Source organism: Phyllostomus hastatus, unplaced genomic scaffold (assembly GCF_019186645.2).
Source record: "Phyllostomus hastatus isolate PE091 unplaced genomic scaffold, TTU_PhHast_1.1 phas_scaffold_21, whole genome shotgun sequence".
Taxonomy (NCBI): domain Eukaryota; kingdom Metazoa; phylum Chordata; class Mammalia; order Chiroptera; family Phyllostomidae; genus Phyllostomus; species Phyllostomus hastatus.
The window spans coordinates 20984821-20998997 of record NW_025334017.1 but is presented as its reverse complement, the minus strand read 5'-3'; the positions used below and the strand labels follow the sequence as shown (position 1 = coordinate 20998997).

General features: G+C 40.0%; 1 protein-coding gene across 1 annotated transcript in view; it reads left to right on the top strand.

The window, feature by feature from the left end:
* Positions 1-12173, top strand: part of STK3 (serine/threonine kinase 3) — a 252825-nt gene extending 240652 nt beyond the window's left edge. Inside the window, exon 11 of the mRNA XM_045861098.1 lies at positions 10808-12173. Coding sequence (XP_045717054.1) covers positions 10808-10966 — 159 coding nt within the window. The 3' untranslated portion in view covers positions 10967-12173. The remainder of the gene's footprint in view (positions 1-10807) is intronic.
* The last annotated feature ends 2004 nt before the right edge of the window (positions 12174-14177 follow it).

The window sequence follows — 14177 nt, the reverse complement described above, 5'->3', positions numbered from 1 at the left end:
TAAATTTGTTAATCCCTCTTTTACGGCCTTATCAGTGTTTCAAATTATTCAAAGTGTTCATAATAACAAATAAAATATCAGTCAAAGCTAATACAACTTCTTAATCTGCCTCAATAGCTCTGGAGAGATTTAATTACTAGTTGGTTTCAATTTACTCAGAATTTTAGAGCTGTTTACAGTATAGCAGAGCTATGCATGAATTAACTTTTTCCTGATATTTTTAGCAGGCAAAACTGCTTACTAGAAACTGAAAAGCATGAAAGGAATCAGTGTTCATCTGCCATTGAGGAATACGATAAAATTTCCCCATTTCTCCTTCACACGGGTGGCTCGGATTTCCGCAGGACGAGGTCGTTGCAGTAATGCAGCAGCCCCCCTGCCAGAGCCAAGCTCAGCAGCAGAGCAGCTGGGCACAGTCCGAATGGACCCAAGCCACGTCTCGCTTGTGTGGGCAAGGGGACATGTCTTGTTGGTTTTGTCTCCGCATATCTCTTTTTATTGATAAGATTATTGCATCTGTTTCAGAGTGCTGTGCATGAAATGTGTTTATTTTGCTAGAGAGCTGATTAAATAGAAAATATGTACTTATTTCATAAGGTCAGTTATAACTAAAACATTAATATCTTACAAGTAATATACTTCACTAGGTACAAACTGGGAGGAAAGGTGGGGTTTTTTTAAAGCAATGGTTCTCTTTTTTTTTTTGATCTATTAAAAGAAGAATCTGTTAAAAAAAAAAAAAACTTCCATGGGATACTCGGGTTTGAAGTGCTTCTATAGTTCTTAGAGGCCCGAGAAGCAGCCTGCAGTGTTCTCCAGCCCAAGCCTGGGTTCGTGGGTTCGATGCCGCCTCTGAGCGCCTGCACGAGCACCTCCAGCCTGTGGCCTAGCGCAGGCCACGCGGTCTGTCTGAGCGCCCTCACCTGTGAAACCGGGTCGGTAATGCGCGACTGCTAGGATGTAGGATAGTGTGTGACTCGTCGTAAATGATCAATGATTGGCACTTTTCCCTTCTTCCATTGGTATCTCTAAGAAATGGGTTTTTTTTTCCCCTTTTGTTTGGGAATGAAAATAGAATCTAAATGCCGTAAATGTACTGCAGATGCTCTGAGGTTAAACAACCAAAACAGATGCTCCGTGGCCATTCCCAGTTACACTCTCAGAATAGTCACAGCGATTCCGCCAGGAAGCAGGGGCCCCTCGGCGCAGGACAGAGTCACACGGGGAGATAACTCCATGTGGATAGGTGCATGGTGCCTCTTTGGGCAGGAGGGCTGTGCCGGTAGACTTGTTGCTAATGCCGCTTTTAAGAGCACATTTTATAAGGAGCGTGCAGTGAGGAATTCAGCTTTCATTGTATAAGGTAAGTATCAGAAATGATTGTTATTTTGTAAATACGTATCATAAATGGGTATGTACGGTTTTCATAGCAGTTTCAGCTGACTTGAAAGCTCTTTTATTGTGTCATTTTCAGTGACACTGATAAAATCAGGAAATGCCTTAACATGTTTTATTTTATTTTTAGTATGTATTTATTTACTTGCTTTACTGCTTATTATTCCTGTTAACCAGTCTTTTCTGCAGAAGGCCCCTTATGTACTTACACACATCTAAACCCGTCCGTGGGCCTGACTGGATTTTTGCTGGGACGTGGTTGCGTTCCCCACTCTCATTGTTAGTAGAGTGAGCGTGGCAACCTCCAAGAACAGTCTTCTGTAAAACCAAACCAGATTGTGCTCAGCACAGTAAAAACATGAGCTAAAATGGAATATTAGGGGGAAAGGGGATGTTGCTCCAGGCCACATACAACTCAAAACAGTCCGAGGCAGGCACGGGTAGGTCTTACAAAACGCTATAGGCAATGCAGCATCGAAATTGCCATAGAAAATTATTGTTGTTAGCCATTCTGTTGAGATTTCATATTGTTAGAATTGCTAGCAGATGGGAAAATAGATGAGTCAGGATACAGTATTAGCAATACATATTTTTTTAATCATAGGCCACTAATAAGGTCTGTTGCATCTGTGAGAGTTATTTAAACAGTTGCTAAGAAGAGTTTGTTTTCCCAGTAAACACAGCAAACCTTGTACAGAACTTTCTTGATTGACTACTTGACTGACTGTGTTAACGTGAACATGTGAGACTGTTCGCTTCACTGGGCTGGCGTCTTGCTTCTCTGACAGACTGATTACACCAGCAACCAGTGGGCCCGCCGAAAGTCCCCAAATGTTGTCACATGTGTGCATAAAAACACTCATGCAACTGAGACTATTTTTGACAAAATACAGTATTATAAAAATCTAAGTGTTTTCCCCTAGAGCTCTTAAAATGGAAAAATTATTTTAGAGAGTGACTTTTATCACTTGAATGTGATGTTTTAGGTTTTTACAGTAGACAGGATTTACAAACTTGACAAAAGTTCTAATTTTACTGACAGCTCTTCCTGATCAGTAATAAGCAGCCTTTCAATACTCAGGAAGTTCAGAAATAATTCTAATTATTAAAAATTTGAACTGTCAGAATTATTAGTGGGTCGGTTTAGTCTTATTTCCCATCTTTTCATGTCATTGAATTGTGCTCCTTTTTTTATGCAAGAACCAGGAGGTTATTAACTTGCCCATCTTTTACTTGGATTTGTTAAGAGATGTTGAGAAATACAATATTTTTAGGTACTGATTTGTAATGTTACTTCCTGGATGAAATGCGATCATCCAGGGCCATCATTAACCAAATGAGCTGTTTATTCAGGCTGTCAGTCAGGATCCGAACTGTACCAGTTTTCCAACGAAGTGTTGACTCCTATTGAAAGTAGTTTTAACTCTTTTACTCAACTTATAAACATCTAGTTATTATGCCATCCAGCTGTTATTGTCAAGAGTTCAAGGGTTTTAGTTAAAATCTTTCACTTGTTTTAAACACACTTTTTATTAGAGCTGGGAGATCCTAATCTACCAGTTGGCCCAAAGTTCAGAGAAGATGGGAGTTCTGCCTCATGCTGAGCTTCTGCAGTTTATTCCTTTTTAGAAGACTGCTCTGTAAAATGTCCTGTGTGAGCTGGTTCATTCCCTGTGGCCTTTACAGCTGAATGCTTGAAAACCTGTCAGCTCAGGGTGAAGACCCTGGGCCTGTCTCAGCAGCTCAGCCCCCATTCATGGTAACCTGACACTTGGAACTCTCACAGTGCTCGGTTAAGAACATCAGACTTGGTCCCTGCCCGGTGTGCTTCAGGGGGATGAGCATCGTCCTGCAAAGCAAAAGGTCGCCTGTTTCTCGGTCAAGGCACATGCCTGGGTTGCAGGTGTGGTCCCTGGTCGGGGCACATACAAGAGGCAACTGATCAGTGTTTCTCTCTCACAACTATATTTCTCTCCGTCTCTCTAAAAATAAATTAACGAAATCTTTAAAAATAAAATCAGACGTGGTGTAATGAAAAGCATTGACCCAGAGGACAGGTCGTGTCCCTGCCATCAGTCAGGAGTGTGACTCCGAGCAAGGCAGCTCTCGTTCCCTCACGGGAAATAAGGGCGTTGGAGTAGATCGTCTCCGAGGTTCTCTTAACTAATAAACCAACTTCATGTCTAGTGCTTCTGTTGAACAAGTGATTTGGTAGCCCCAGATAATCTCAAATGATTTTAATAATCCCATGTCTGGAAATGTAGTTCTCTCGGGTTCGTGATTCAGTTTACCTGCCATCAGTTTAAGCTCTTTTATGGAGTGGATTTTAGTATCTGCCTTTACTAATATGTATTTCCTCCTGGTATGTACCATTTCAGATATCTAAGAAAGGCAAAAATTGTGAATAGAAAAAAATGCCCCACATGTTAAAACAATACCGTTCTGAAACTCATCTCTTTTTCTTTCACTCTGTCTTCGAAGAAGCTGTGGGTCCTGCTTCTGTCTTTTCATTCAAGCTCTTCCTCTCACTGCCTGTCAGCTCGTTTGTTCTCTTACTCAAGTTACATGTCCTTGGAGTTTATAAAGATTGTCAAACAACAGTATGTTCTCACAGTGCTAAGGCCCGGAGATTTAAGAACCATTGTTAGTTGTGCGAGTTTCAGTTTATCATTAAACTCAACACGGAATTCTGGGACTAAATGGTAATGGGAAGAAATACAATAAAGATTAAATTTAAAAAATACTAAATTGTATTTAATAAAAGTAGCTTAAAACGTAAGATCTTTTTCCAGATGAGTTGTTTTTGTACTTTTTTTTTCATTTACAGTAAAAACCACAAGGGATGTGTATTCTAAATCTTCTCTTCACTGACTTGACTTACCGAATCCCAAGCTCTGGCAAAGGTCAATCCAAGACTGGGTAGTTCAGCTCTGGCCTACACTGTGCATTTATTCTGGAATTAGTCAGCTGGCACAGAGCCATGCTAACACAGATACATTGTGTTCCCTGGATTGTAGGAAGGTGGCTCGTAAGCAGCATTTCTGTATTTTAAAAAAATATAAATTCAAGTTAATTTGCCACAAGCTCTCCCGATCCACACACATAACAACTCTGAAGTAATCTCCCTTCCTTCTTATAAAGATGTTTGGGAAACCTGATTATAGTGAAGGGGACTTTTCTCACAATAATAATTGATATTTATTCTGGAAGCTCAACTTTTCCTTCTGCTATTATCCTTATTAGCCCTCAAAGTTATTATAATTTGGATTAGCATTTTTAAAGGGCAACAGTGGATTGTATGCTAATACAGGGCCAGTTAATCATTACGAGTCTCCGTAAAATTTTATCTGGCTTGTGAGTCTTTTGACTACTAAGGCTAACTGAGCAGTACTGTTTTCCAAAAGATCAAAAAGGCTGCTTCTGCCATGTTTTCTTTCCCTAATCATCTTCATGCCTGTGGGAGGCATGATAGCTGTAGAAACAGGATGCTAAATATATGTTATTAGGGCTTAATTACAAGTCAAACCCCAGCAAGAAGTTCAGGTATAAATCATACCCACTATATAAAAAGTGAAAAATTCTGCCACTTTTTGTCACTTTTCCTTTTTTTTCTTTTGGCAATCCAGAATTATTTAGAAACATGCTGATACTTGTTTCACTAACAAAAAGAGAAGAACCTCTGACCACAAATGCTAAGGTTTGGGGATTATTTTCTCTTGAAAACCACAGACAGCATAAGATCAGGGAGAAAACCTTGTCCTGGGCAATCTCACCATCACCCAGGGCTTCATGATGTGCTGATGATGCATTCCCTTAGTCTGCGTCTTTAGCCTCACTCTCTGCCTGAGCTCCAAATCCCCGGTTACAATCCGTATCTGATGTCTCCACCTTGAAGCCTTGCTTCTGTCTCAAACTCACCAGGACTAAAGTCAATTTCATTAACTGCCCTGCCTTCTTAATGCTGTCAGTCTACCCCATCATCCAAGTGTGAGGCAGGAATCATTTTTAACCCTCCCTTCTTCCTGAGCCTTCATAATCAGTCAACAAAAGCCCTGCTGACTCTAATTTCCAGTCTCAAATCCCTGTCTTCTCAATCTGTCACTTCCATTTGCCTGATCCAAGCCTCATCCCCTCCCTGACTGGTGAAGTAGCCTGCTGACAGGTCTTCCTCCCCCACTTGCCCCACGGCAGTCTGTGTTCTACACCTGCTATTGGAGATATTTTTCTAAAGCTCATTCATAAGTGATCTTGTCACGATTTGTGCTCGAATGTATCTCACATTTCTTTTTTTTGACAGAAAGTTTGCAGCAACATGCTGACGGCCCTTAGCAATGGGGCCCCTCCCTTTCTGCCTTCTCCTCTGCCCCTGGACCTTCTCACACCGCAGCAGTCGGCAGACTTCTGCGAAGAGGCCAGGCGTTTGTGCACCTGGTGCTTCTCCGCGCATGCCGCACCCCTTCTCCCTGCCTACCCTCTGTCTGTCTGCTCAGCTTGCTCTTCCGTCCGTGAACTAGCGGTTCACAGGCCTGTCTTGCCAGCTGGATTGCAAGCTCTCTGTGTGAGGTGCAATGTTTTATTCATCTCTGTATCTACAGTGCTTGGTCCACAGAAAATATCAATGAATATTTTAATAAATGAGTCAACCTGAAGCTCCCTGACAGCCCAGCTGAAAACATAGCTATAAATGTAGCGTACGTGGAAGTCAGATTTCCTGCAGCCTCAACTTTACACAGCCATAAATCTGAAATTGGATTATAAAAACAACAACAGTAGCTTTAGTGCTTAAAGCCATGGTCTACCTTTCCTACACAGCCTCAGGCTTCCACTCAGAATCTGTTTATTCTTATCTGGTGTAATGCCTTTGAAGACTGTTTAATAGTTTTCCTGGTTCCCAATAGATTAACAAATCTGAAGTAGAGAGAGGATATATGCCCAGCGATGGCCATGAAAAGGAGCTGATAGATCTCCCCCAAATGAAGATAAAAAGCCAAAAATGAAAGAGAAAATTATTACATGGCTCAGATTGGTAATAGCTGTTAACAACGATCATCGTCATCAAGGAAAGTCTATCTTAGGTCCTGTGTCCTCTGATTCAGAAGGCAGCATGTTCCATAAGATACTTTATAAAGAGTTTCTGTTCAAAGTGGTTGGGAAAAGTTTTGTCACTTAAAGAGCTAAGATTTAGATACTTCATGAATTTACTTATGGGGAAGCATCTAATTCCCTGATAACGCCAGGGCAACAGCTCTCCCATACCACAGGCCTGTCTTTTGCAAATTTTACATATCGAATATATAAGTCTTAGGAAAGGAAATTTTTCTTCTAAGTAGCTTCTTCCCCTGAGGTCAGTTTATTACTGTAATATGTTTATAAACTATTGGTAGTTTGCCCCAGTAAAGGTGGTGTAAGATATTTACAAGAATATCTTAACACAAAAATTTTTAAGTAATGATAATTGTTTGCTTAGTATGATGTTGTGTCTCCTAATCTTCAAGTAACCCATTCCTTTGAATCATTTATTCTGTATTCTTATTTATCTACCCACCTTCATGTCATTGTATTTAGCAGTATAGTTTAGTAGTTTCCAGTTGTGTGAGTATAATCTCTTAAGTTTTAATATTTTTTTGGCCCTGGCTGGTGTGGCTCAGTGGACTGAGCACCGGCCTGTGAACCAAAGGGTCACCAGTTTGATTCCCAGTCAGGGCACATGCCTGGGTCACCGGCCAAGTTCCCAGTAGGGGGTGCACAAGAAGCAACCACACATTGATGTTTCTCTCTCTCTCTTTCTCCCTCCCTGCCCCTCGTTAAAAATAAATAAGATCTTGGAAATAAATAAATATTTTTTGGAAAATCTGGAGTAGAGGTATGAGATTCTTGCATAAAAATCAGTAATAGAATAATACATGACTCTAGAATCAAATGGTAAATTTTTGTATGATGTAGGCGTTATACGAAACGTGAATGTGACGTAGGAAGATGGGCTGAGATAGGGCTGCAGTGCAGTGGGCCCCAGGCGGACCTCAGGCGTGTGTTTCTCGGGGAAAGGTGGCTGCATGTGGTCTCCGTTGGCCCTCTCACCGCCACCTGGTCTTGCTGTTCAGACAGATTCCGGGTTCCCTGTCGGCTCATTCTCTCTCCCCACGGGATCTGAACAGTGCTGACCACGTACCAGATGCATGAGTAAGACTCCAGTTAAAAATTAATGAAGACAGTCTGTAATGCCATATATTATATGTAAATACATAATAGTATAATACCATAAGCTTGACTGTTAGGGGATAAATGACTAAAAAACATGGCATATTTTACACAGAGCAGAACTTCTCAGAGCCCAAAGCGCGTGATGTCACCGGGAGAGCCGTCACCCTGGAGCCTTTTCCCACCACACCGCCATTCCTGTGTTGGTGGAGCCCCCTTTGGCGTTTCTTTCAGAGTCCGTAGCTCATTCTTGTCGGTGCCTTCAGTGGTGACAAATGGATTTCATTTTTGGAAACGAGTCTCTCAGGGCCAGGTATAGGGAATACAGTGGAGGATCAAGCTGAAAAATGCTGTTTTGGGTTAAAATGGACACATGACTGTAAAGTAATGACAGTGTTTTCTGCTTTGGCTCATAAAATACCAACGAGAGTTATCTTCTTAAAGCAAAAAACGAGTTGCAAATTTCATCATTTTAAAACCAAGTCTGGGTTACTCTCACATAGTCTTCCTGCGGCAGAGCCGATGGGGGCTTCCAGAAGTGCCATCCCTACTGGTCTGTGTCCAGGGCCCCACCCACCCGAGCGCGCTGCTGTGCTTAGTCCTTCTCCTCGGCATGGTGGGGCCTCCTCAGGGCCCGCTCACCCTCCCGTTCAAGGGCCAGCACAGTCCCTGCGCGCCAAAGAGAATCTTCTCTCCGCAGAACTCCTAGGGAGGCTCCTTTCTCTTCGTTGGCAGTCAGTTTAAAAAATAAAAATGGCTGCTCTCCCCAGGAAAATGTGCACATGAGAATGTGCAGAATGCTGCACATGAGAAGCTTATTCCTGGACTTGAGTTAAGAACCTCTTGCTATAATTTGTACCACACATAATAGGGTTTAATTTTACAGGATCTTGCATCAACCCCTAAATGTTTATAGTTGCTAATCTCCGCCTTCCTTTCCAACTAATTTGTAGGTTCCCTAAGGCAAGGAAATAGCTTGATACTAACTTACTTTCCTTCTAGTACCTACCAAGATGCTGAGTATGTAATAGCATTCTGTAAGTCATTACAGTTTAACAGCTTTTTTAAACCACCTGCCCGCCTACATGGCTTTAAGAGTCAGTTTCTGAAAGAAGGAGAATTTTAGATTTTTTTTAATGTTAGTAGGACAAAAGCACAAGTGTTTCGTTAGATACCTCGGGACATCCCTTATAAGTCCTGAGACGACATCCCTAAAAAACATTTCTCAGGAGATAATCTCATATTTTACTTTTTTGACATATACAGCATTTTTTTCAGACCATAAGACACACCTAGGTTTTAGAGGAGGAAAATAGGGAAAAAATGTGGTAAAATTTTTAATAAAATAAATAACATATTTCACCAATGTAAATGTAAAACTACATACAGACTATAAGATGCACCCTCATGTTCCTCCCAAATTTGGGGGAAAAGGTGCGTCTGAAAAAATACAGTAAATAAGTTTCAAGATGCCATAGATCCTGATATAGAACAGATTTTTACCCACCACACATCTGTCACATGACAGCTCTCTCCGGCTGTTACACAGGAAACCAGTAAAACGTGTGCTGGTGTTGTCCCCGGACGCCATCGTAACTAAACTAAATCACTATCATCAAACTATATTGGTTAGTCCAACGATTTTCAACCATTGTACTGCAAGAAGCGTGCTGTTGTGCCACAAGAATTTTTAGTACATGTGGTACCTGACTGTATCATCAGCAGACTGACCTCTTTTCCCTTCGATTACCAAATAAAAAAATGACAACAGCCAACATAACAATAGCCATCCAGTTGAATGAATCAAAATTATACCTATCTTTTTTGTCAGATCAGCAAAAAACATATTTTTTGGTGTGCCATAGAAGTTTAGTAATTAGTTTATGTGTGCCATGAGATAAAAATGATTAGAAGTCACTGATGTAGTCAAATTATGATATTATTGTCCAACTGTAATGTAGACATTGAAACTCTGACAGGCGCTTCCTTTTCAAATTGGTCACACCTATGTCAATTTACATTACACTTAGCAGGTTGGGGATATTTCAAATTATAAATTAAAAACCCTATTTTATGAAAATGTTTGGGATAAAATTATTCTAAGTAATTTAATTTTCTGATTAACTTTCAGAATGCTTAATATTTAAGCATTTGGGTGATCTCTGCAGGTATTCATGATTTTCTTATGCTCCATAGCTGGGGAGGATGTGAGATTAGAGAGCATTTATGAAGTTTGTCCAGAAGGTATCCAGCCATGGAATAAGAAAAACAGAGGCATCTATTGAAGAAGATACAAGAAACATTGTACATAGGACAATGACACCTCACTCCCCTTCAGAGTAGGCACCTTGGGACCTCATATAGTTCTCCTAATCACCATCCGCTGCCCCATCATATTTTCCTGAATCTCATTGATGGTCTGAAATCTTTCCCCTTTCAAAGATATTTTTAGTTTTGGGAAAAGCCAGAAGTCACAGGGCACCAAATCTGGGCTTCAGGAGGGCTGTGCCACCTGGTTGATTTGATGTTTCTCAAAATAACTCTGCATGAGACATGATGCATGAGCAGACACGTTGTTGCGATGAAGCTGCCAATCACCAGTTGCCTATAGCTGCAGCCTTCTGAATTATCCAAATAGTTTCTGTGGAGGAATGTTCAAGCTTAACGCAAAATTTGATGCAGATTTGTTGCTCTACTTGCTCAGTTCTTTTGAATGCAATGGCCACACAGTACACGTGCTCACTCAACAGCGTCTACTGCACCCACTGACTGGTACAGTGAAGTCGTCATTGTTTACACGGGCACGTTCCAGCCCACCCTCGTTGGCTTCCAGGTTACATCAATGTCATGCAAACCATCCCCTTTATATTAACAATGGTTGGACTTTTTCCTGACAGAACCTACATACATATCCAGAGCATAACCTGAAAGTCTGTTGGCAACAGTGGATTTGTCTTTCTGTCTTTTTTCAAAAACATATATTTTACCAGCTTATTTTTCTCATTTGCTTTTTTCTAATTTTGTTGCAAATTACTTGAGGTTCCTGCAAGATGTGGTTTCTTAGTTCTTCATGGAAGGATTCCTATTTTAATTGTTGAACTATATTTCAAAGATAATGTAACAAGTTTGCTGAAATAGTTATGCTAAAACATCATATTTTAACCTACTGTAGATAATTTTACTATATTAATACCATCATTTTTTCTATATCCAGTTGAAGAATCTAAGTTTAGAAGAACTGCAGATGCGGTTAAAAGCTCTGGACCCCATGATGGAACGAGAAATAGAAGAGCTTCGTCAGAGGTACACTGCAAAGAGGCAGCCTATTCTGGACGCAATGGATGCAAAGAAAAGAAGGCAGCAAAACTTTTGAGTCTAATTTCTTCTCTGTTTGTTTCTATAACTATTCTGGAGACCAAGAAACCACTAAGAATTGAAGGAATAGTATGTGTTTTCTTTTAATCCCTAGGATTTGTGCTCTACAACTAGGCAGTAGTCAACAGGTGATTAGTACATACCCAGGTAAATTCTCAAAAGGCACGAGTTACAAGTGTATCCATTATGTTTTCATTTTTAAATGATGAAAACAGCAGACATGTATTCTTCTCTAACTGCCAGCTGCGTACCAGCATCATAAGTGTGTGATAAAATGAAAGCTGTGTTCGGAGATCTTCAGCATCCAAAGCTGTTGTTTAATTGTACAGCACTGAAGGGCTTTGTGTTACAATATTCTTTATTCCTCTCTAGTAGCCTATTTATTATATCCCATTTGGTAAACTTATTTATTTATGCCATTTCACTTTGTTTTGTTTTTTTAAAGAGCAAGATCAGCATAGCTTTGGTGAAGGTAGGGATACAGTAATAGATAATAATGTTCAACCAAATTATACTTTAAGCAGAGAGCTGTGGGGTACATTCCCTGATTTCCAGGACAGTTTTTCAACAGAAGTAAAGCAATAATAGCATTAGTACCCACATGGGCCAGGCATTTTTATACTGAAGCATTAATTCCATTTTTAGCTCCTGAAATTTTAACTTTTTAATTTTTAATGTTTGGTACAAATAGAGCTATATATATTTAGTCAGACAGAACTGTACTGTTTAATACCAAAGAAATCAATGGGACCCTTGCACAAAAGAAAGATGTGGTAAATATTTTTAAAGAAATAAATCCTTAAGACAAATGTAATTTCTTAATATCGTGTTATATTTCATATGTAGGTCTTATAACTGAACTGTGTGAAACTCTAATAAGCTCATCAAATTTATTTCTGTGAAAATGTGCTCAATTGTCACAGAACATTTTTGTTGATTTCTTTTATTTCCTGGGAATTGGTAAACATCATGTGCCTGATAATAACAAAATAGCAAAAAAATTTGCATTGAACTGTGCAAGCCTTGGGAACTGAAAAAGATTAAAATCATCATAAAGAAACTCATTTCCAAGCTGAATCAACATTTGTGTGATTGAACTGGGACCAGTCATTTTCTGAGCTACATCTGGCCATCTTGACAGTGTTTGTCCTTTTGTGTAAATCATAAAGACAAATAAATTTTACTGTGACACCCAGCACTCTTCATCTGTTTGCTTGTTTGTTTGTTTTTTAACTCATCACCTGGATTGTCTTTTCCAGGTACAGAAGGTATATTATTAAACAGGACAGGCAAAATTATGCAGAGGTAACCACCCTGCATCCTCAGTGGTTTAACATAACAGGCTATTTCTCCCTTGTGCTCCATGCCCACCCCAGGCTGGCAAGGCTCCCTGCTCCTGTCACTCTCACCCAGGGTCGCTTCTGGCGGAGCCTCTGCTGTCTGCAAAATTGGTGGTCACTGCAGCAAGGGAAGGAGCACGGGCGAGTCTCACACTGGCTCCAGCCAGCAGTGACACGTCAGGTCATCCACAGCCAGTGTTCAGAACTAGTCACATGGCCACTGCTAATTTCCAGGAAGCAGGGAAATGCAGCCTTACCATCTGCTTGGCGTCAAGACAAGGGAAACGCTGACGAGTTCACTAATGACAGCCTCAGAAGGTACTTCATCTCTGGAAAGTGTCTACTTTTCAAAATGGCATTTGTGTCCCAGGTAATGCCTTGGAGTAACATTTCCCTCTGCTCTGTTGAATCCTTAACATAATAAGTTGTATGTATAATTGGATATTAACACATTGCATACCGCATAGAAATCTCTAAGGCATATGCCAGGGACTGCACGTTTTTGGGCAAACTGCACAAAAACTGTAGTTATTTAAATCATCATAACTACAGATCATAATGCACTTTAGGTGTTGTTTTTCAATAATTTTAACATTTTTATTTATAAAAACAATTAAACAACTAATTAAACAATTAAAGTTCCTAGTACTTTTTTAACGTATGGTACTGCGTAAAACATTTTCCTCTATGAAGAGGGACCAAACAAAATTTACATAAGTATCTAGATTTGCTCCTTTTTCCATGGGCGGCACAAACTCTGCAGGCTCTCGTAGGAAATTTTTTCTTTCCACTCGCTGGTATACACATAGGTTCATGCTGCTTCATATCACCTGACAACCTTTTGAGTGGATCTTTACGAGGTGCTCTCCTTGCACCCCCAGGGGAAGGCCTGGACAGATTTGTCTCTGGTTTTGGAGAGCCTTCATTATTGTCATCCGTTATCCAGTCTCTCACCACCCATATCAGAAACTGTTCTTCATTTCCTCTTGGCCCTTGTTGATAGTTCCTATTTCCTTTTTCATGTTGATATCATTTGCAGTGAGCTCATTGTAGCTTCCCTGTAGTTTCTGGTAGCTCATTGTGAGCTCATTGAGCTTCCTGACAATCACTGCTTTGAACTCAGTATCTGATAGTTGAGTTGCCTCTATTTCATTTAGCATTCTTTCTGAGGCTTCCTCCTTTCCTTTCATTTGGGAATTGTTTCTTTGTCTTCCCATTGTTTGTGAGACTCTTCAGATAGCAGAAACTGTTTATACTTCATTTTTGCTTGTGGACTGAGGCGCACAAAACACTAGAAAACTTGTGAGCAGTCCTTAACAGATAGCGCGCAAAACACGAGAAATCTTGTGAACAGTACGAAATGTGTTAATTATAAGATTTTGAAAATAGTGGTAACTAGTGAAAATGGTATGAATTTTTAAGAATGAAGACTGAATTCACAACCATGCTTCAGCTGCATCTTTATTGGAATCTATTTGGGACAGTCAGAGGAGTTAGTCAACTCAGAACACCGACCTTGTTTTTCCTTTCTTCATTGCTTTTCTTTCCAATGACCTGTCTAATACCTTGCCTAATTTGATGGGATCAAATGACTGATTTGCTATCATCTGAGTAAAACCACCTACATGAAATGACAAGAAACCTATGAAGATGATTTCTTTCCAGTTTGCTAAATTAGAAAGTGTATGCAAATTAAGTCAATGAGGCCTGTTAACTACTGTTACTAAATGAGTCTCAATAAGAGTGCTTCTTTTAATATTAAATATCAAATGTTCCCATCACATTGCAATTTTTATATAAATAGACTTCATGCTTTATGTTTCTTAAACATACAACACACACGTGTAAGAGAATTAAAAACAGTAAACA